General features: G+C 45.7%; 1 protein-coding gene across 3 annotated transcripts in view; it reads left to right on the forward strand.

Annotated features, from left to right (window-relative positions):
* Positions 1-19,980, forward strand: part of ryr2a (ryanodine receptor 2a (cardiac)) — a 46,811-nt gene that overhangs the window by 12,020 nt on the left and 14,811 nt on the right. For all 3 annotated transcript variants that reach the window (XM_079578140.1, XM_079578138.1, XM_079578139.1), the window contains 72 exons: positions 142-237; positions 431-549; positions 621-754; positions 845-1,086; positions 1,283-1,475; positions 1,569-1,773; positions 1,839-1,943; positions 2,019-2,122; positions 2,217-2,300; positions 2,416-2,575; positions 2,870-3,017; positions 3,099-3,199; positions 3,385-3,489; positions 3,646-3,820; positions 5,004-5,212; positions 5,469-5,636; positions 5,727-5,872; positions 5,995-6,109; positions 6,473-6,633; positions 6,744-6,903; positions 6,997-7,083; positions 7,166-7,297; positions 7,446-7,540; positions 7,699-7,874; positions 7,999-8,588; positions 8,820-9,020; positions 9,184-9,289; positions 9,387-9,524; positions 9,732-9,859; positions 10,052-10,197; positions 10,395-10,509; positions 10,578-10,710; positions 10,815-10,918; positions 11,024-11,159; positions 11,228-11,414; positions 11,627-11,735; positions 11,815-11,935; positions 12,014-12,183; positions 12,268-12,488; positions 12,554-12,644; positions 12,747-12,887; positions 12,959-13,122; positions 13,196-13,274; positions 13,358-13,447; positions 13,512-13,649; positions 13,776-13,853; positions 13,930-14,005; positions 14,065-14,188; positions 14,545-14,660; positions 14,830-14,894; positions 14,981-15,102; positions 15,297-15,346; positions 15,714-15,774; positions 15,843-16,081; positions 16,156-16,237; positions 16,314-16,444; positions 16,670-16,797; positions 16,866-17,058; positions 17,132-17,214; positions 17,314-17,471; positions 17,555-17,642; positions 17,741-17,833; positions 17,918-18,088; positions 18,156-18,215; positions 18,287-18,421; positions 18,495-18,607; positions 18,675-18,771; positions 18,855-18,961; positions 19,087-19,138; positions 19,306-19,356; positions 19,443-19,542; positions 19,885-19,964. In XM_079578140.1, coding sequence (XP_079434266.1) covers positions 142-237; positions 431-549; positions 621-754; positions 845-1,086; positions 1,283-1,475; positions 1,569-1,773; positions 1,839-1,943; positions 2,019-2,122; positions 2,217-2,300; positions 2,416-2,575; positions 2,870-3,017; positions 3,099-3,199; positions 3,385-3,489; positions 3,646-3,820; positions 5,004-5,212; positions 5,469-5,636; positions 5,727-5,872; positions 5,995-6,109; positions 6,473-6,633; positions 6,744-6,903; positions 6,997-7,083; positions 7,166-7,297; positions 7,446-7,540; positions 7,699-7,874; positions 7,999-8,588; positions 8,820-9,020; positions 9,184-9,289; positions 9,387-9,524; positions 9,732-9,859; positions 10,052-10,197; positions 10,395-10,509; positions 10,578-10,710; positions 10,815-10,918; positions 11,024-11,159; positions 11,228-11,414; positions 11,627-11,735; positions 11,815-11,935; positions 12,014-12,183; positions 12,268-12,488; positions 12,554-12,644; positions 12,747-12,887; positions 12,959-13,122; positions 13,196-13,274; positions 13,358-13,447; positions 13,512-13,649; positions 13,776-13,853; positions 13,930-14,005; positions 14,065-14,188; positions 14,545-14,660; positions 14,830-14,894; positions 14,981-15,102; positions 15,297-15,346; positions 15,714-15,774; positions 15,843-16,081; positions 16,156-16,237; positions 16,314-16,444; positions 16,670-16,797; positions 16,866-17,058; positions 17,132-17,214; positions 17,314-17,471; positions 17,555-17,642; positions 17,741-17,833; positions 17,918-18,088; positions 18,156-18,215; positions 18,287-18,421; positions 18,495-18,607; positions 18,675-18,771; positions 18,855-18,961; positions 19,087-19,138; positions 19,306-19,356; positions 19,443-19,542; positions 19,885-19,964 — 9,581 coding nt within the window. The remainder of the gene's footprint in view (positions 1-141; positions 238-430; positions 550-620; positions 755-844; positions 1,087-1,282; positions 1,476-1,568; positions 1,774-1,838; positions 1,944-2,018; positions 2,123-2,216; positions 2,301-2,415; positions 2,576-2,869; positions 3,018-3,098; positions 3,200-3,384; positions 3,490-3,645; positions 3,821-5,003; positions 5,213-5,468; positions 5,637-5,726; positions 5,873-5,994; positions 6,110-6,472; positions 6,634-6,743; positions 6,904-6,996; positions 7,084-7,165; positions 7,298-7,445; positions 7,541-7,698; positions 7,875-7,998; positions 8,589-8,819; positions 9,021-9,183; positions 9,290-9,386; positions 9,525-9,731; positions 9,860-10,051; positions 10,198-10,394; positions 10,510-10,577; positions 10,711-10,814; positions 10,919-11,023; positions 11,160-11,227; positions 11,415-11,626; positions 11,736-11,814; positions 11,936-12,013; positions 12,184-12,267; positions 12,489-12,553; positions 12,645-12,746; positions 12,888-12,958; positions 13,123-13,195; positions 13,275-13,357; positions 13,448-13,511; positions 13,650-13,775; positions 13,854-13,929; positions 14,006-14,064; positions 14,189-14,544; positions 14,661-14,829; positions 14,895-14,980; positions 15,103-15,296; positions 15,347-15,713; positions 15,775-15,842; positions 16,082-16,155; positions 16,238-16,313; positions 16,445-16,669; positions 16,798-16,865; positions 17,059-17,131; positions 17,215-17,313; positions 17,472-17,554; positions 17,643-17,740; positions 17,834-17,917; positions 18,089-18,155; positions 18,216-18,286; positions 18,422-18,494; positions 18,608-18,674; positions 18,772-18,854; positions 18,962-19,086; positions 19,139-19,305; positions 19,357-19,442; positions 19,543-19,884; positions 19,965-19,980) is intronic.

Below are 19,980 nucleotides of genomic sequence, written 5' to 3' on the forward strand. Positions count from 1 at the left end.
AGTGAATACCTGATTAAACTCATTTTGATATCAATGTGTTTTATTTTAGAAGCATTTAAAGCCATAAAAGAACGCATTTCATCATTAGATTACCAGTTTTATGTTCTGTCTCCAAAATCCTCTTTTGTGTGTGCCTTGCAGCTGCTCTGATCAGGGGCAACAGAAAGAACTGTGCTCAGTTTTCCAGCTCTCTGGACTGGCTCATCAGCCGGCTTGAGAGGCTTGAGGCCTCATCTGGTAGGTCATATACCTGTAGAGTCGATGATGAAGTCATTTAAAAGATTGTTTAGCAATATTTGCTTGCATGTACAGTACTGATCTTTTCATGTTGTCAATGTGTCAATCTGTTTTTTGTGGTTATTGTTGTGTCTTGTGTATTTTTTACTCACTGCAAATGAATTTCCTTACGGAGACGATACTATTATTTTAGGGATACTTGAGGTGCTTCACTGTGTGCTGGTGGAAAGTCCTGAGGCTCTGAACATTATCAAAGAGGGCCACATCAAATCCATCATATCACTGTTGGATAAGCATGGACGCAACCATAAGGTACAGACACACTCTGAACATGTCACGTGGGAACTCCCCCTAAAGCTACAGTCTTTATGTGCCTGATGTAGGTCCTGGATGTGCTGTGTTCTCTGTGTGTGTGTAACGGTGTGGCAGTGCGCTCCAACCAACACCTCATCTGTGACAATCTGCTCCCGGGGCGAGACCTGCTCCTGCAGACCAGGCTCACCAACCATGTCAGCAGGTTCATATGCCCCCAACACAAAACACCCAGCACACACACGTTCTTTTTTAATATGGGCAGATCGCTTAGACTCTCTTTCCCTCTGAACAGCATACGCCCCAACATTTTCCTGGGGGTCAGTGAGGGCTCGGCTCAATATAAGAAATGGTACTACGAGCTGATTGTGGACCAGGCCACGGCTTTCATCACGGCTGAGGCCACTCACCTAAGGGTGGGTTGGGCCAACACCAGTGGCTACAGCCCCTGCCCCAGTGGAGGAGAGGGCTGGGGGGGTAACGGTGTGGGGGATGACCTGTACTCCTACGGCTTTGATGGACTCCACCTGTGGTCCGGTAAGACTCAAGGCAGCTATTAACTAACTACTACTATATCACACTATAAAGAGGGACCACATTCAGATCTAGACTTGGCATGGTTAAGGTCACCATGCTGCTTCATGAAGCCTTTGTAAGATCAGTGGATTTGTCGTGTAATGGCCATAAACTGAGATGGATTAGTGAGATTGTCCTTTGTCTTGCACTTGCACAGGCTGCATTGATCGCACAGTCAGCTCACCTAACCAGCACCTCCTGAAAGCTGAGGATGTGGTGAGCTGCTGCCTCGATCTGAGTGTGCCCAGTATCTCCTTCAGGATCAATGGGCAGCCAGTGCAAGGCATGTTTGAGAACTTCAATGTGGATGGCCTTTTTTTCCCTGTGGCCAGTTTTTCTGCTGGAGTCAAGTAAGTACTTTTCTAAATCAGTGTAAACGTCTTTTTTGTTGTTGTTGTTGTTGTTGTTGTTGTTATTTACTGTGAGCATGACATTTTCTTCAGGATTCGATTTCTCCTGGGGGGTCGTCATGGGGAGTTTAAGTTCCTCCCTCCTCCTGGATACGCTCCTTGTTATGAAGCTGTTTTGCCACGAGAGAAACTGAAACTAGAAGCCAGTGCTGATCAAACAGCTGCACAAGACTTGCTTGGACCAACTGTTACATTAAGCCAAGCAGCTTTCACTCCCACCCCTGTGGACACCAGTCAGGTACTAAACCCTCCCCCCTGATCTAGAAGTGTGAAGAGCCCTGACATGACATGGACTGTTTACAGATCGTGCTGCCTCCTCATCTGGAGAGGATCCGTGAGAGACTGGCGGAGAACATCCATGAGTTGTGGGTCATGAACAAGATCGAACTGGGATGGATGTTTGGAGCAGTGAGTTAGAGTTATCTTTTATTTTCATGCATCTGGTATTCAACATTTGTTGGACTTGATTTTTTTGTCATTGAGGTGCGAGATGACAACAAGCGGCAGCATCCTTGTTTGGTGGAGTTTTCGAAACTGCCTGAACAAGAGCGCAGCTACAACCTCCAGATGTCTCTGGAGACTCTGAAGTAAGGCCTTGTCAAACACTGTTGTTGAAATGCCATTAGACCACAGCCTTTTTCTGAGAGCTTAATATAGAAGACATGGTTGTGTGTTGTGCAGGACTCTCCTGGCACTGGGCTGCCATGTTGGCCTGGCTGATGAACATGCAGTGGAAAAGGTTCGGAGCATGAAACTCTCATCAACGTAAGTTATTCTGAGCAGATATTTACAGAAGCATTTTTTATTGCAAGGGTCTTCTTCAGTCATGAATACTTCAGGTTCAAGATTTATTTCAATGCACAAGTGTTTTTGTGTGCAGTTATGAGCTGTCCAGCGGGTACAAGCCAGCTCCTCTGGACCTGAGCCACATCAGACTGACCTCCACACAGGAGGCCATGGTGGACAAACTGGCCGAGAATGCTCATAATGTGTGGGCCAGAGACCGCATTCGCCAAGGCTGGACCTACGGTATCCAGCAGGTCAGAGCTGAAATATCCTGGAGTTTGGTGAAAATTGTGTTGATTTATGAGATTGTCAACGGCAGATCGATACTATAATATTGATATGTTGGTTGTAGAGAAAAGTATTAATCCTCATATATCAATGTCAATACTTAAAATTGTCTACTTTTTTGTGTTAGCAGAAGTTCAATTACATTTATATTCAACACTTTGGTATTCTAGTTGAGGATGCCTTTCCAGTGAACACGACTTGCGCTCACAGCAGAATAAATCAATTATTCATGGTAATGAAACGGCCCTTTTCTGATTCAGGATGTGAAGAACCGCAGGAATCCCCGGCTGGTCCCGTACATGCTGCTGGATGAACGAACCAAGAAATCGAACAAGGACAGTCTTCGAGAGGCCGTGCGCACGCTGCTCGGCTACGGATACAACCTGGAGGCTCAGGACCAGGACCACAGTAAGCCAGCGCTGCTCTTTCGACTTGTTCTGATAACGTTACTGGATTAATTCTATCATGGATCTCATATTTCACTTCCAGCTCAGTCTGACCTCACCACCATGTCGGCTGAGAGGTTCCGCATTTTCCGAGCCGAGAAAACCTACTGCGTGAATGCGGAGAAGTGGTACTTTGAGCTGGAGGTAGGTAGAGAGATGCATTAGTGTTTGATGACCCACAGAGATGTGTATAGGAATGTTATGCTCTTAACATATTGATTGATGATTAGCAATTTAGATGTAACCTGATAATAACATCTGATTTATGATTGATGATTATGATTATACTGAGGTCATTGTCACTCACTTGTGGCTGTCTCCTGGTGGAGGTGCTCACAGCGGGACAGATGAGAGTGGGGTGGGCCAGACCAGGCTGCCTTCCAGACCAAGAACTGGGCTCCGATGACCAGGCCTTTGTATTTGATGGCTACAAGGTACAGCTTTATCACAACTTTTCAATGTAACTAATGATTACATGGTCACAATTATACACATCAATTACAATATGGTTGCAAGAGCATTTTGAAACACGTTCACACATTATTACTGACAAAATGTTGCAGGCCTAACGTGTGATGTGATATTCCCAGGTTCAGCGCTGGCACCAGGGCAATGAGCACTTTGGCCGGGCCTGGCAGAGTGGAGATGTGGTGGGCTGTATGGTGGACCTCAACGAACACACCATGATGTTCACGCTCAACGGAGAAGTCATGCTGGACGACTCGGGCTCAGAGCTGGCCTTTAAGGACTTTGAAGTCGGAGACGGTTGGTTTTATAATTTAAAGCTTTCAGATTTGTTAAAATGCCCACTGTTTTTTGAGCTGACGACCATGTTTGTTTGTTTTTTTGTTGGTTGAAGTGCATGCTAATGAACGAAACGCGCATGCATGTAAACTCTCATTCACCCTGGCCTATTGTACATGATTTTGATTGTATTTTAATGATGTTATAATACACTGCTCACAAAAACTTAGGGCACACTCAAAAAACACAATGTAACTCCAAGTCAGTCAAATTTCTGGGGTCAGTGATGGTCTGGGGAGGCATTTCATTGGAGGGCCGCACAGCCCTCCATGTGCTAGCCAGAGGTTCCCTGACTGGCATTTACATCTAGGATGTGTTTTTTGAGTGTGCCCTAAGTTTTTGTGAGCAGTGTATTATATCCTAATCTCAAAAGCTCAAAATGCATGGCCCCTATGGCAAATATCAATGCAGTACAATAGAGTTTGTTAATGTAACTTTCACTGACAATGGAAGTCCTGTTATGATTCTGAGTCAGAAGTGCTGCACTAACAACAGATTTACAAATCAAGCTCTACTCAACCTCTTAACCCCCCGCCTTAACTTAGCATATTTTCTCCAGTTCGGCTGTACTCAAATGTGAAAGCTTCTCGACTGGAGCTTACAGCCTCTAAGCCAGAGTAACGCCTCATTTGAAAGCGAAGACCTACAAAACTGATCTAAGATTTTTCCTTGCGTTGTCGCTACGTTGTTGTCACTTTTTGTCCGTTTTTATGGTGCATTTTTGTTGCTTATTTATCACTTTTTTGTCGCCTGTTTTGCTGCATTTTTTTTTAGATTTTAGATTTGGTGAAAGTCAAAATAGAGAAAATGTGCTCAGTTAAGAGGTTAATGCTGATGTCATGAGGTGGTGCTCCTCCGGGGTTAAAAAAAACAAAAACAAAACTTCACTGGTCTTGTTCTGGTCATTTCAATCCTTTCTTGCAAATAGCTGGCAGCTCTCGTTGTTTCCTTCCCGTTGGTCCAACGACACATTCATTTTATATGTTCAAAAAACAGAGCTGAAAGACTGTTAGCAGTTTTCAAAATGCATATATTTTTTGAAGTTATAAAACATACACAAATCTAGTGTTAAAGTGCCCGCAAGTGCTCTAGAAATGCTACATAAAACATAAAGTCAATTGTTCACCTTTGCATGCTCCTCCAGGTTTCATCCCGGTGTGCAGCCTCGGGGTGTGTCAGGTGGGCCGGATGAACTTTGGCAAAGATGTGAGCAGTCTGAAATACTTCACCATCTGTGGGCTGCAAGAGGGTTACGAGCCATTTGCCGTCAACATGAACCGGGACGTCACTATGTGGCTGAGCAAGAGGCTGCCCCAGTTTGTCCCTGTGCCCCTGCACCACCAGCACATAGAGGCGAGTGCCCGCCCCCACACACACACACACAACATCATTTTCCGAGAACACAGAGTTTAGGTTTACTGCCTATTAACATTTTAAACCCGAGGTATTTTAAGTATAACACATCAATCAGTTTCAGACTTCAACATTGTAACATAGGAAAACTAGAGGGGTATTAATATTTTTTGAAATACATCGATAAAAGTCTATACGGAAATATGCACGGATGACATATTTACTTTTCTTTCCTTCTTTTAATGTATGTTTCTAGGTGACTCGCACTAATGGAAACGTAGAGTCCTGCCCCTGCCTGAAGGTCATCCAGAAGTCCTTTGGCTCCCAAAACAACAACCCTGACATCATGTTTTACAGGTTGAGCATGCCAGTAGAGTGCGCTGAGTCATTCTCCAGAACCAGCTGCTTTTTCTCCCCCAAAAGGGTATTGTCGAAAGCTTCACCATGGAATGAATTTGAATGATTTACTTTATCCATTGCCACTGTTTTCATGGGACCACTGTTGGATTTGCAGGAGCTGGAGGATTTTGAAACAGTGTCAGATTTTGAAGTTCTGATGAAGACGTCACACAGCTACAGTGGCCCCAACGGTCCCGAGAGAGACGAGTTCAACAACCACAAAGATTACACCCAGGAGAAGCCCTCCAAGCTCAAACAGAGGTGAGATTGGCCGAATATTGCTGATACTCAGGCAGCATCTAAAAAAAGTGCAAATAACTAACAAGCTGACAGAACCTTTTGTCTTATGTCTGTTGTTTCCTCTTTCCCACTCTGTCTCACAGATTTATGCTGAAGAGGAACAAGCCGGACAACAGCTGCCCCACAGTGACCCCTCAGCCCGAAGAAGATATTGCGGATGAGAGGGACGATAAGGAGTATGAAATGCACGCCTCTACAGTAAGATTTAAAGGACTTACGTGTAATTACGTTGACAAGTGTACAGTTAGTCCATCGTTGTTTAGAACATTGCTGCCTTTTCATTACATGAAAGGAAAAACATATATTTAATTGGTATATCGCTGCATCTCTGGTGGTCAGCAGGGATGAAATAAATAGAATGAAAGATATAAATGATTACAGTTCAGTTCATTTCTGATTTTTAGTTCTATTTCGTCTCTGCTGGCCGCCAGAGATTCAGTGCTTGAAGTACCACTTCATGGCAGTCGTCTGGGATTCAAGGAACCTTTATTATATATGAGTTCATGTGTTGTCCTTGTAGTAAATAATGCAGAGACTCTTTCTGTGCTTTGTTGTGTGCAGTACTACTACTCGGTGCGAATCTTTCCGGGGCAGGAGCCCAGCAGTGTGTGGGTGGGCTGGGTCACCTCAGATTTCCACCAGTATGACCCTGGCTTTGACCTGCAGAAAGTGCGCACAGTCACTGTAACCCTGGGCGACGAGAAAGGCAAAGTGCATGAGAGGTGAGGCCAAAACTAGAATAAGTGATGCTATGTGGATATTGCACTTTCTCTTTTGTCCATGATCACTTTCCATTTATTGTTTTCCCTTTGCTGATTGATTTCTGCCTCAGTATAAAGCGCAGTAACTGTTACATGGTGTGGGCCGGAGAGAGCAGCAGTCCAGGTCAGGGCAGGAACAACAATGGTCTAGAGATCGGCTGTTTGTTGGACACAACCACAGGCTTGTTGTCCTTCACTGCAAACGGAAAAGAACTCAACACCTACTACCAGGTCCTTATCTCACTCTCTCTCCTTGTTTGGCAGATGCACTACGCTTATCCTAAAATATGTTTCCAATAATATCCATGTGTGATATTCCTCCAGGTGGAGCCCAGCACCAAACTGTTCCCAGCGGTGTTTGCCAAAGCCACAAGTCCAAATGTTTTCCAGTTTGAGTTGGGTCGCATCAAGGTACAAGAGATATATAATATATGATCATTACAAAGATAACAATGACTCATGCTATTATACTGTTGCTGTTTTTTATTGTCAGAACATTATGCCTCTGTCTGCGGCGCTTTTCCGCAGTGAGCGGAAGAACCTTTCTCCACAGTGCCCTCCGCGCCTCCATGTGCAGTTCCTCACTCCAGTTTTATGGAGCCGAGTACCCAACCACTTTCTCAAGGTACTAGGCATTATAACATGACTCAATAACATGTAGTAAGTAGTGTCAGAGTTGTCTGTATACAGTAAGTACTCCTCACATGTGGCCAGCTGTAGTGTTGTTATTGACTTGGCCTGTAACACACTGTGTTATATGCTCTGTGCTGTAGGTGGGTATATCAAGAGTAAATGACCGACATGGATGGCTGGTGCAGTGCTCTGAGGCTCTCCAGTTCATGTCTCTGCACATCCCAGAGGAGAACAGGTAGGTGTTGTCCTGTGGAGAGCTCAATCATTCTTAGTGCCTCAGTACCAAGGTCCACGTGTGTAATCAGAAGAAGACATGTCACAGCTTTCTGATTGAGACAGATCTTGTTGTGTTTGTGCAGTCATGCTACGTACTTGACTGCCTCTGTGCCACAGGTCGGTGGATGTCCTGGAGCTCTCGGAGAGGAATGAGCTGCTGCGGTTTCACTACCACACCCTCAGACTGTACTCTGCCATCTGTGCCCTGGGAAACCGGCGCGTGGCCCACGCCCTCTGCTCTCACGTGGACGAAGCCCAGTTGCTGCAGGCCATTCAGGACAAGTACATGCCCGGTACTGACATATTTGTGTCGCATACACTACAGCTCGCTCTGTTGCAATTCCTTTCCATTTATGCAGAAGTATTTAATCATGGTAGACGATCCAAAACTCATTACCCTGTGTTGTGTGACTGCAGGGCTGCTGCGAGTGGGCTACTACGAACTCCTCATTGACATCCACCTGAGCAGCTACTCCACTGCTCGCCTCATGATGAACAATGAATACATTGTGCCAATGACAGAGGAGACCAAGAGCATCACTCTGTTTCCAGAAGACACCAATGAACAGGGGCTCCCGGGGATCGGCCTCAGCACCTCACTCCAACCACGGATGCACTTCTCCTCCCCCAACTTCGTCTGTAGTCGCTCTGCACACTTCAACCACAGCAGTGATGGCACACTGTCTGGAGACTGCTTCCAGTACAGCCCTGAGTTTCCTCTGGATGTCCTGAAGGAGAAGACCATCGAAATGCTGACTGAAGCAGTGCAGGAGGGGAACATGCACGTCCGGGACCCCATTGGAGGAAGCACAGAGTTCCTCTTTGTGCCTGTCATCAAACTGGTGTACACCATGCTCATCATGGGACTGTTCCGGAACGGAGACCTGAAGAGGATCCTCCGTCTGATTGAACCAAATGTTTTTTCTGAGGGGGGTCCTGATGAGCCGGGTTCCGTCAATAAAGAGGGTCTGCTGCAGATGAAGCTCCCAGAGTCAGTCAAACTACAGGTGACTCTCTACCCTTTAGCTTGTTTATTTATTTTTTACATTTCCTCAACATAAATATTTTGTTTATATGATCTTTTTCCCACTCATTTTTTGACTTTTTCTGTTTCATATAAATAAATGATAATCTACAACATTAACAATCTAGATGTTGTGCATTAATTCCAATAGTGCAGCAGTGACTGGGATAAAGCTGCTCTTTCTCAAGTGCTTTGTTTATTTCCATGTTGGCAGATGTGCAACGTGCTGTGCTTCCTGTGTGACTGCCAGCTTCGCCACCGCATCGAGGCTGTGGTGGCCTTCTCCGATGACTTTGTGGCTTGTCTTCAGGACAATCAGCGTTTTCGCTACAATGAAGTAATGCTGGCCCTCAACATGTCTGCTGCCCTCACAGCTAAAAAGACCAAAGAGTTTCGCTCGCCTCCCCAGGAACAGGTAGAGTCTACACACTTACAATGAGAAACTCTGTGAAAAACAATCTTAACTTCGCGTTTTCAAGTTCTCTTGCATTGTTAATATGACAAATCCACTAGTTTGGAATGTATTATTTAGATTATTTATTTATTTATCTTATAAACTTGTACATTTTGTCCTTCAGATCAACATGCTGTTAAATTTTAAAGATGAGAAGCAGGAGTGCCCCTGTCCTGCAGACATCAGGGAGCAGCTCCTGGACTTTCATGACGACCTCATGCGACACTGTGGTAAACACCTCCCCTCTTTATTAATAGAGATACATGGAGTGTTAGTTTTGTGGTTTTGATGATTAATTGCTTGTGATGTGCGTTGTGTCTGGTACAGAACTGGATGAAAATAGATCCATGGACCGGGGCGCTGATGTCACGATCAGGGGGCGCCTCATGTCATTAGTGGAGAAAGTGTCGTATCTGAAGAAAAAGATGGCACTTCTTCCTCTGGAGACACGGGGCAGGAAGCCGAGTGAGTGGCCTCCAAACCACATAAATAATGACGTTTACCATCCCCTCTCTGTGCCTGTTATGTCTCTACTCTCTCTGTGTATTGTCCCTTTAAAAGCAGCAATTGCTCTATAGTCCTCTCCCCTTCTGTCCTGTTGTCTCTTTCCTTTCACCCTCCTGTCATGTTTTCCTCTCTCTGGCCTAAAGCATGTTGTCTTTTCCTTCACAGGCACTCTGCAGCAGCTCATCTCAGACACTATGGTGCGCTGGGCTCAGGAGGCCGTCATTGAGGATCCAGAGCTGGTCCGGGCCATGTTTGTCCTGCTCCACCGCCAGTACGACGGCATTGGAGGACTGGTGAGTACGGCTGGACTGATCACTGGAGCCTTAGTGTGTAAACCTATTAGAATCAATTTCCACACAGATGAAGCCCCTGCATAGATGTTTAATTAAATACTCTCTGAAGTAATTTTGCTGCCAGACTTTACTCATTGTGTATTTGCCACTTCATTAATAGTCATTACTCACCTGCTTATGTGATGTTTCCAGGTTCGCGCTCTTCCCAAAGCCTACACCATAAACTCTGTGTCAATAGAGGACACTATAACCCTCTTGGCCGCCCTGGGGCAGATTCGCTCCCTGCTGAGTGTTCGCATGGGGCGAGAGGAGGAGAAACTTATGATTCGAGGACTGGGGTGAGGGCTTGCCATTATTTCTTCTGCTATCCCTCATAAGTTTAAGAGGCCTCAGTCCTGGTGTGAAGCTGAAACAAACCTCAGCTCAAAAGTGCTTACACCTCATGTTAAGCCTCATTCACCTCTGCTGTGCGATCAAGCATCAATAACATCCATTTGTTTCATGTAAATTCATATGACATTTACTGTCTGTGCAGTGATATCATGAACAACAAGGTGTTCTACCAGCACCCTAACCTAATGAGAGCACTGGGCATGCACGAGACGGTCATGGAGGTGATGGTCAACGTCCTGAGTGGAGGGGACTCCAAGGTATCAGCTCTCCTCCTGCAATGCCATGTCTACGCTCTGTTCATACTACCTCTGTAAATGTGTTACAGGAAATCACCTTCCCAAAGATGGTGGCCAACTGTTGTCGATTTCTATGTTACTTTTGCCGGATCAGCCGTCAGAACCAGAAGGCCATGTTTGACCACCTCAGTTACCTCCTGGAGAACAGCAGCGTGGGTTTAGGTGGGAGATCTAACAGTCTAAATTTGAAAGATATACATGGTTATCTATTTCCTATAATTTGAAAAGATGCATGGTTGTTCATATTCTATATATTTTCCCCTCAGCATCACCCTCAATGCGTGGTTCAACTCCTCTGGACGTGGCTGCGGCGTCTGTAATGGACAACAATGAGCTGGCCTTGGCTTTGAGAGAACCAGACCTGGAGAAGGTAATTGTTTCGTGCAGAGTTCACTCTTAACATAACCACAGTACATGAACATTACCCCAGTTTATGAACATAAACCATGTGCACATGAGTGTCCTGGCATTACAGGTGGTACGCTACCTGGCCGGCTGTGGCCTGCAGAGCTGTGCGATGCTGGTTCGGAAGGGTTACCCCGACATCGGCTGGAACCCTGTAGAGGGAGAGCGCTACTTGGACTTCCTGCGTTTTGCTGTGTTTTGCAATGGTAAAAATGTAGGCATTATGTGAGCCGTGTATTGTTGAACACAGAGGTGATCACATGATTCTGTGCAGGGGAAAGTGTGGAAGAAAATGCCAATGTGGTGGTGAGACTGCTGATCCGCAGACCAGAGTGTTTTGGTCCTGCTCTCCGTGGAGAGGGAGGAGATGGCCTGTTGTCAGCCATGGAAGAAGCCATAAAGACTTCTCAGGATCCCTCCCGTGACGGCCCCTCACCCACGACTGAGAGTAATCGGAGCTTGTAAGACTGCTTATTCATAATTTTTTATTTATCTAGGATTAAACCCACTACAACCACATTTGAATATGTAAAACAATAATAATATATTACGATTTGTAAAAACTGTGTTGTTCTTATGTCACCTCAAATATTTCTCTTGCCTCATCTGTTTCATTAATCTGGTGCAGGCAAGATGATGATAAAACAAGCTGTTTCTTCTGTGTATACTACAGTGACCTGATGGAGGATGAGGAGGATGACACCATCCACATGGGAAACGCCATCATGACCTTCTACTCAGCACTGATTGACCTTCTTGGCCGCTGCGCCCCTGAGATGCATGTGAGAAACTGCAAACATTGACAGTATTCTACATTCTCAACATGTCACAGAACCGTGACCTTTTGTCTTCTGCCTTCAGCTGATACACGCGGGCAAAGGGGAGGCCATTCGGATCAGAGCCATCCTCCGCTCTCTTATTCCCATAGAGGACCTGGTGGGGGTCATCAGCATCCCCTTCTCCATGCCCAGCCTCACCAAAGGTTAGCTGCGTGGATCGTATTGTTAACCTGCATGTGACTGGATACAATGTAACCACAAGTATGCTCGACTGATGGCAGATGGTGTGGTTCTGGAGCCAGACATGTCAGCCGGCTTCTGTCCGGACCACAAAGCGGCCATGGTGCTGTTCCTGGACAGGGTCTATGGAATAGAAGACCAGAACTTCCTCCTGCACTTACTGGAGATTGGCTTTTTACCTGACCTGAGGGCAGCTGCCTCTCTGGACACTGTAGGATCGTAATATTGCAAATCGACGACTACAAATGTCAGAATGAGTTTAAAAACTGCATGTTGTCTTTGCTTTTTGTGCCAGGCGGCTCTCAGTGCCACAGACATGGCACTGGCCCTGAACAGGTACCTGTGCACTGCGGTGCTGCCATTGCTGACTAAATGTGCTCCTCTGTTTGCGGGCACTGAGCCGTTTGCCTCTTTGATCGACTCCCTGCTGCACACTGTGTACCGCTTGTCCAGAGGCTGTTGTCTGACCAAGGCCCAACGTGATGCCATTGAGGAGTGCCTGCTCACTGTGTGCGGGTAAGCTCATCCCCATGCATCACTCTGAGAACTAAGCAGCGTGTAACCCAAACCCTCTTCTTCAGGAAGCTCAGGCCTTCTATGATGCAGCATCTGCTGAGGAGGCTGGTGTTTGATGTTCCTCTGCTCAATGAACACACCAAGATGCCTTTAAAGGTAAAGTAACAAATGCTGTATCCCTACCTTTATTGATGAGCAGTACATTCAACAAACAATACAAATATGAAGACATGTCATCTGAGAGGCCATCCTTTTCAGCTACTGACCAACCACTATGAGCGCTGCTGGAAGTACTACTGCCTGTCCGGAGGCTGGGGCAGCTTCGGGGCAGCGTCAGACGAGGAGCTGCACCTCTCAAGGAAACTCTTCTGGGGGATCTTTGATGCTCTGTCACGTAAGGTCAGCAGGACTTCCTGCTACAGTTGCAGAGATGCAGACACTATGGTGTAAAGCATGATGTTTGTGCACAGGCCTATGAGCAGGAGCTGTTTAAGCTGGCTCTGCCCTGCCTCAGCGCTGTGGCAGGCGCTCTCCCCCCAGACTACATGGAGTCCAACTACATGACTCTGATGGAGAAGCAGTCTTCCATGGATTCAGAAGGGAACTTCACACCTCAGCCTGCAGACATCACCAAGTAAAGAGCATTAAAAGAGATTATTTTATACAGTAAAACATATGCTTTATTGAACTATGTCATTTGTCCTCAGTGTGACTGTGCCTGAGAAACTGGACTGTTTCATTACACGATATGCAGAACACAACCATGAGAAGTGGTGCACAGAAAAGGTGAGGACACTTGGTCTTATTATATCTTAATTGCTTCTAATTGTTTCTAATAATACGTGATTGCTCTATATGTTTTTATCTAGCTTTCATGTGGCTGGTCCCACGGAGATCAGATGTGTGAAATCTCAAAGACACACACTTTACTGAAGCCTTACAAAAGTCTTCCTGAGAAGGTACAGTTGTTGCTTCATGGCTGCCCTTGCCCTGTATCTCTGACGCTCTGTTGTTTATGTGCAGGACAGGGAGGGGTACCGCTGGCCCGTCACTGAGTCTCTGAAGACCATGCTCTCCTGGGGCTGGAGCATAGAGCGCATCAAGGAACCGGACCCAGCCAGTCTCAGCAACAAGTCCAGGAGGATCTCTCTGGCCAGCCAGGTCAGAGCAGATTTTCTTTAACACAGGAGGGATACTATTACTATAACTTTTTCTTTTTTATTTACTAATACTTTACTATGACTAGTACTATTAAGAAAGTTTTAGTTGTATGTTTGCCCCTCTCAGCTATCATTTGAAGGAGGTGCAACATTCATCCCGAGGCCTATTGATATGAGCAACGTAACACTGTCCCGAGATATGCAGGTACGCATGCTACACTCACACACACATAGTATATGTGTAATGCTTTCTGATGCTGACACTTTCTCCCTGTCTGCAGTCCATGGCAGAGTTGCTTGCAGAGAATTACCACAATATCTGGGCCAGGAAAAAGAAACAAGAACTGGAAGCCAAAGGTACAGTGTCCATTTATAATCTTTAGGTTTTTGTAGCTGACTGTTGCTATTGCACACAGGGGGAGGCAACCACCCGCTCTTGGTCCCCTATGACACGTTGACCGCCAAAGAAAAGGCCAAAGACAGAGAAAAGGCACAGGACATCCTCAAGTTCCTGCAGATCAATGGATACACGGTGTCCAGGTAAAATGAACAGCAGGCTTAATTAAGTGTGGGGTATTTATTACGATCTCTATCCTTTATCTGGTACAGTATTAGACTTTTAGAAATGTTCCACAATGCCTTTATGCATTGAAATATGACTTGAGCTAATATTTTGATAATTTATGGATAATAAGACAGATACAGTATGTCTCCATGGGGTTATATTATGTATGAAATAGATCATTATTTATGTGTTAGTTTCGCAGCTTGTACATATTAGGGCTCCATCTGAACTGAATCTTGATGGTTCCAATTAGACACAAATATAATAATAAAAACTGCTTCATTAGTACTCGTTCATCTCTACTTGTGCTCCTCTTGATGTGCGTTCTCAGGGGTGTGAAGTCTCCAGAGCTGGACACTCCCTCCATAGAAAAGCGCTTCGCCTACACCTTCCTGCAGCAGCTCATCACTTATGTGGAGCAGGCGCACCAGCACATGATGGACTTTGGTGAGACCTGCATTTAAAGTCAAAGCACAGGCTTATTGGACATTTTCTACGAGGGGCCGAGTACCACCGGAAGCAGGCCGCACAACAACAATAGAACCCGTGGCGCTGTTTGAGAACCGCTGACTTAACATTGTAAAACTGTGACTTGTGTTTCCTCCCTCATACACAGATGTGGGGATGAGACAACAAGGAGAGAAGATTCCACATGAACAACAGATCAAATTCTTCGGGAAGGTTTGGAAAAGCGGAATATATTTCAGTGCGTTGTTGCTGTTCTGTTTCTCTGCTTTCTGATCACTAGACGTGTTTTTGACCTTCAGGTTGTGCTGCCTTTATTGGACCAGTACTTCAAAAACCACCGGCTTTACTTCTTGTCTACAGCCATTCACCCAATCAGCAGCGGTGGCCACGCCTCAAACAAGGAGAAGGAGATGGTGACCAGGTCTGTATTTAAAAGTGAACTGACTGCATGCTCTGTGTCGAAAGGTCATCAACAGTTGAGTGCACATTTGTAAAGGATGTAGTGGATGATGAGGAGCAGGTCTGGGAGATGCTTTTCAACAGACCTCACCTCTGACGTCCCTCTCTCTATTCTTCTCCTCTCATTTTCCACATGCTCCTCTTGAAACTCTCAAGCCTTTTCTGCAAACTGGGCGTTCTGGTCAGACACAGGATATCCCTGTTTGGTAAGGACACTTGTGTGTGGTCCTGCATGTGTTCGAGGTTCTCTGCAAAAGCTTTTGTCCCACAGTGGTCTAAATGTGTGAAACTGACTCATGGCACCGCCGAGCTTCTGGGACAGAGCTGCTGATGTTGACAAGCATCACAGGCACTCTTAATCAAATGCTTGAAACCCTATTGTTCAAAATCGAAAACTGAGTCATAGAAGTTTTAAAAATAAATTTGTTATTTTGACTTGTCAAATCTGCCTGTAAACCTGGTGTCAGCTATCTGAGATTCTCACTTTGCTCATACTTTTATACTGGTTTATATTGTTGGCACCATTCCTGCTGTGAAGTTTATGCCCATTCACTTGCCGTCTCTCTTTTATAGGAAACAATGCAAGCTCCATAGTGAACTGTCTGCAGATCCTGGGCCAGAGCCTGGATGCCAGGTTAGAGACACCCACACACTCTCTGCAAATAACAGGATGGACATATTTATGATTTGTGCATATTTCAGGACTGTGATGAAGACTGGTCTGGAGTCAGTCAAAGCGGCCCTTAGGTGCTACTTTGTGAATGCAGCTGAAGACCTGGAGAAGACCCAGGAGAACCTGCAGTTGGGTCAGTTCAGCCACAGCCGAGAGCAGCCGCGCGGAGTCACGCAGATCATCAACTACACTACTGTGGCTCTGCTGCCCGTGCTGTCATCCCTGTATGAGCACATCGGGCAGAACGCCTTCGGGGAGGATTTGATCTGTACGCTCCTCACACTCAGCCCGTCCTGCAATCTGAGGTGGATCCTAACAGTGCCTCTGTGTGTCCTTTTTCAGTGGACGATGTTCAGGTTTCCTGTTACAGAATCCTCAACAGTCTGTACCTGCTGGGCACCAACACAAGTATCTATGTAGAGAGGTGTGTGCCTGTCTTTCAGTAGATTGTAGTAAAATACAGTTTTCTGCCATTTAACATCTGATGTCTCTGTGTTCAGACAGCGACCCGCTTTAGGAAAGTGTCTTGCAGCATTCTCCGCTGCATTTCCTGTCGCTTTCCTCGAGCCCCACCTGAACAAGTTCAACCCTTTTTCCATCTACAACAGCAGAGCCACTAAAGAGCGCTCGGGTAACTGTACACAGATAGAGTTAGTTTAGGTCTGCCCAACACTTTGTCCTTTTCTATGTCCTTATATTGACATAACTTGTGTACCACACAAGCTAAAAGAAAATGAAATGTTAATCAAAAAGTTGACTTAAAAACAGATGACAAGTAAATTTCAAGTGATCTCTGTGTCTAGAAGTCCCAAATGAGTCTGATATATATATTATTTATTTTTTGTTTTTGATATAGCCCTTGGCCTCCAGGGACAGGTGGGCCAAGTGTGTCCGCTCCTCCCCAGCCTCGACACATGCCTACAGGAGATAACTGAGCTGGCACAGTCTGGCATGAGGTACACACAGATGCCCCACATCATGGAGGTAGGAGCAGTCACTCCTCACATGTCATGAACAAAAGCTGCAGTGGTCACCTCTCTGCTGTTGTTCAGGTGGTGTTACCTATGCTGTGTAACTACATGTCCCACTGGTGGGAGCACGGCCCGGAGAGCACAGTGGAGCGGGCGGAGGGCTTCTGTACAGCGGTCACCTCACAGCACATGAACGCTCTGCTAGGCAACATCCTCAAGATCATCTACAACAACCTGGGCATCGATGAAGGAGCCTGGATGAAGAGGCTGGCAGGTAGATCTCGCTCATGACTTTTTATTCTGATTGGTTAAGGACTTATTCTAATGCCCCTCCCACTGTCCTGAAGTTTTCTCTCAGCCAATCATAAGCAAGGCTCAACCAGAACTACTCAAGACCCATTTCCTACCTCTGATGGACAAGCTCAAGAAAGTAAGAGTCAGCATTGTCTTCTCTTTGAAATCTATATATGAGTTAGTAAATATGATAAGCGAGTGCAGTAGTGCCATTGCGACCATATGTTGTTCTCAGAAAGCCTCGGTGGTGCTTCTGGATGAGGAACACAGTAAGGCAGAGGGCAGAGGGGAGATGTCCGAGACAGAGCTGCTCATCATGGATCAGTTTACTATCCTGGTGCGGGACCTGTATGCCTTCTACCCCCTCCTCATCCGGTTTGTGGACTACAATAGGTACAGCCCACGCTGGGAGGGATGGGGCATATATCCAACTTCTTTGACTTTGTTTTAAAGTTGACAGTGGACTGTGTTGACAGGGCACGATGGCTGAAGGAGTCCAGTCGAGAAGCTGAGGAGCTGTTTCGCATGGTGGCTGAAGTGTTCATATTCTGGGCCAAATCTCATGTAAGACACATTTCCAATTCATCTACAACCTTTTTGATGCAAACAGAAACTACAGTCAATTACATCTACATCATCATGGTCTGGTCTTTATTCTGTAGAACTTTAAGAGAGAGGAGCAGAACTTTGTGGTTCAGAATGAAATCAACAACATGTCGTTCCTCATCTCTGACACCAAGTGTAAGATGTCCAAGGTAAAAGGCCTATGGCAGCTCTTTAACTAAGTTAATTAACAAAATGTAAACTTGGGTTAATGATTGCGCTTCCCACGGTTTTAGGGCATAGTGTCGGACCAAGAGAGGAAGAAGATGAAGAGGAAAGGAGACCGTTACTCTATGCAGACCAGTCTGATTGTGGCCACCCTGAAGAGGCTGCTGCCTGTGGGGCTCAATATGTGTGCACCAGGGGAGCAGGAGCTGATCGCACTGGCCAAGAGCCGCTTCACTCAGGTATAACACGCACACCGCTCCAGCTCACAGTATAGCTTTAACAGCCACACTCTCTCTTCTAAATCAGAAAGACACAGAGGAGGAGGTCAGAGAGACCATTAGGAACAACCTCCACCTGCAGGGCAAGGTGAGTGCATGCTCATGGACATAACAGCACACTGACAGAGACATGGCCAAAGCTCTCTCTGTGTCCCGCAGCTGGAAGACCCGGCCATCCGCTGGCAGCGGGCTTTGTACCGAGACCTTCCCAGTCACTGTGAAGCCTTCTCAGACCCAAACAAGACTGTGCACAGAGTCCTGGACATCGCACATGTGCTGTTCCATTTGGACCAGGTGTGTCCCACGAAATGCAGTTTCCGCATAGTGACTGTGGCTAGATCTTACTCTTCAGTCTCTCTCTCTTCAGGTGGAGCATCCGCAGCGCAGTAAGAAAGCTGTGTGGCACAAGCTTCTCTCCAAACAGAGGAAAAGGGCAGTGGTGGCATGTTTCCGAATGGCACCCCTCTACAACTTGCCACGGTAGTGTGCACAGACCCAAATGTTTTGTCTAGTAGTTAGGATTCTATTGACTGTGCTGTCCAAGCAGGCACCGGGCGGTAAACCTGTTCCTGCAGGGCTATGAGAAGTCCTGGATAGAAGCAGAAGAGCATTACTTTGAAGATAAACTCATAGAAGACCTGGCTGTAAGATCTCAATACAAACTAGTGCTTTGGATTCACCATAAAGAAATTCTGTTTTAAATTATTTATTTGGTTTCTTTTGACAGAAACCTGGTGAACAGGAATCATTAGATGATGAAGAAGGAGTAAAGCTAATTGATCCTTTGCATCAGATCATCCAGCTCTTCAGCAGAACTGCCCTCACTGAGAAATGGTGCCTACTCTACTTCTTTTTAACTGTTGTGAACAAGATTGAAAGTATTTTACTATTTTGAAAAAAATATCATTGGCAAAAACTAATATATCTCCTAACTTTCTCTCTCTCTGTGTCGGCTGCAGTAAACTGGACGAGGACATGCTCTACATGGCTTACGCGGACATTATGGCAAAGGTATGAGCTTCCTGCTAGAAACATCTTGGTTGGATTATTATATTCTTTCATTGAGCAATATTTGAATCTCATATTATTTATTATTACAATTGATTTGCTTGAGCTTTAGTGACTATCTGTGTGGAAAAAGTGTCTGTAGAGTCTGATTGTGTTTTCATTCTCTTCAGAGCTGCCATGATGAAGAGGATGAAGATGGTGAAGAAGTGAAGACTTTTGAGGTATGCCCTCTACTGGTCTGGACAATGCATTAGCAGCAGAGTCTGTCTGTGTAGCAGAGCAGTCACTGGGTTGTCTGTGTCAACAGGAAAAGGAGATGGAGAAGCAGAAGCTGCTGTACCAGCAGGCTCGGCTGCATGACCGTGGAGCTGCGGAGATGGTGCTCCAAACCCTCAGTGCCAGCAAAGGTACAGATCACCCACAAAGTATTATAACAGAGAGTGTATTCCTGTGTGGAGTTTGCATGTTCTTCCTGTGTCTGCGTAGATTTCCTCCAGGTACTGTTGTTTCTCCTACCACTAAAAACATGTATGATAGGTGATCCTCCAGCAACGTGATTCTGCAAAAAAAAAACGTATCATTATTCATGTAAAAAGCATGCAGGTGAGAAAGAATATTTTTGGTTGATGTAAGTAAACGGACAGAAGTCATGAAGAAGTGAAAAGCACAGGTTAAGACTATAGTAGTGGAATGACTGACATATCTGTGTTAAATAGAAATGTGAAAAGTATTTTTTGTTTATCCCACAGGTGAGATGGGCCTGATGGTGGCCTCCACTCTGAAGCTGGGCATAGCCATTCTGAACGGAGGGAACTCCACAGTGCAGCAGGTACTCCCTACGAGTT

This window comes from Gobius niger, assembly GCF_951799975.1.
Source record: "Gobius niger genome assembly, chromosome: 19".
NCBI lineage: Eukaryota > Metazoa > Chordata > Actinopteri > Gobiiformes > Gobiidae > Gobius > Gobius niger.